Source organism: Cryptomeria japonica, chromosome 1 (genome assembly GCF_030272615.1).
Source record: "Cryptomeria japonica chromosome 1, Sugi_1.0, whole genome shotgun sequence".
Classification (NCBI taxonomy): Eukaryota; Viridiplantae; Streptophyta; class Pinopsida; order Cupressales; family Cupressaceae; genus Cryptomeria; species Cryptomeria japonica.
This window is the reverse complement of record NC_081405.1, coordinates 107,397,348-107,398,844: the sequence shown is the minus strand read 5'-3', so window position 1 is coordinate 107,398,844 and position 1,497 is coordinate 107,397,348. Positions and strand designations below refer to the sequence as shown.

Genomic DNA, 1,497 nt, shown 5'->3' with positions numbered 1-1,497 from the left:
AATTGACAGATCTTAAATAGATAGAATCACAACATTGAGGAGGAGTGGCCGGATTGAAAGCGATTGTCAGTTAAAACTGGAAATTGTGAGCTGATAGGAAGCTATTAATAGCTAAAATTGAAAACGTGAGCTGATTGTAATACTATTATAATAGTATTAGTCTAAGGTAACTATAAAAAACTAAATCTTAGTTTTGTTTTTGAAAATAAATCAGATCTAATTTTATTGGTATGTCTGATTTTTTAAAAAACAAATCAAACCTAATTTTTATCTCTGATACACCAAAAATTCATTCCAAAACATTATTAGATGCAAGGAAATTGTAATCTTCTCGATCATTTCATCAGATCAGCAAATCTCTAATTCAAAAATTAGATTAAGATCATTTATCAACAATCTTATCATCTCAGATCAACAAACGAGAATTAAAAAGATACCCAATTCAAAAAAGGAAACACATTTATTGACAGATCTTAAAGCAAATGGAATCACAACATTGGTGCAATATCACTTATTAATGGCTACAATATCAATGGTCACTCAAAAAAATACATAACCAAATCTTCTTAACTGCCACCAAGACCCTTTCTGATCTTCCCCACATCCTCTTCACTAATCTGAAATGCCTTGGCAAGAATTGCAGGAGGAATGGCAGGATTGGAACGGAAAGAAACAAAGGGAGTAACAGCCACCCCTGGATTTTGACTGTTAAATGCAGCAATCAAACTTGCAGGACTCTCACCCAAATTCTGAAAGAAGTGAATGGTTCCCTTGGGAAAAACGATCACATCACCAGTATTAACAGTCTGATTGAAAAACCTGTTGGAACTATCCACAAATCCACCCAGTAGTTTTCCCTGCAATACGAAAGCAATTTCATTGGCTCTAGCATGTGAATGTGGAGGAACAATTCCACCCACACCCACATCTGCACGAGAAATTGATATTCCCAGAGTGTTGATTCCCGGTAAGCTATCTGTACTTGCAAACGTTGTGCCCACTCCAAAAATGTTGCTTGTGTTCGTTGGGGTGCTCAGAACAGATGTGGTGAAATGTTTTCCGGTGACTTCATTGGGATTCAGGCAAGGTAAGCCATTGAAGAAAGTTGTGGAGGATTTTGTGTCTGCTACACAGAAATCCTGCAGTGCATCTGGATCTGCAGTTATAGTGGGAATTAGAAGCAGTAAAAGTAGAGGAATGGAGGATAGAGACGGTGAAGCCATTAGATCTTAGGAATAGAGCTTTGCAACGATTTTGGGTTTGAGATTTGCTGGACTGTATCGTATATAGAATTAGGGTTCTGGTGGTAAATTATGATGATCGCTGGAACTTATATAGCGCAGTGTTTTTAGGGTTTGTTTGATCGAGATGTGGGGCACGGTTCGAAGTCATTTTTGGCAGATGATGTGTCTATTTACTATTTGATAGTATTTGATTAGTGAGTATTTGGTAATCAAAATTATTTACATAAGATTGGTTATTTAATTAATATTTTCA

The 1,497-nt window shown here is 36.2% G+C and overlaps 1 protein-coding gene across 1 annotated transcript; it reads right to left on the bottom strand.

The window, feature by feature from the left end:
* Positions 1 to 473: 473 nt before the first annotated feature.
* On the bottom strand, positions 474 to 1,290 carry LOC131040633 (germin-like protein 5-1). Its single transcript, XM_057973588.2, has one exon. It carries the CDS (start codon positions 1,221 to 1,223, stop codon positions 567 to 569), a length of 657 nt encoding a protein of 218 aa, XP_057829571.1. The 5' UTR covers positions 1,224 to 1,290; the 3' UTR covers positions 474 to 566.
* Between the last annotated feature and the right edge of the window lie 207 nt (positions 1,291 to 1,497).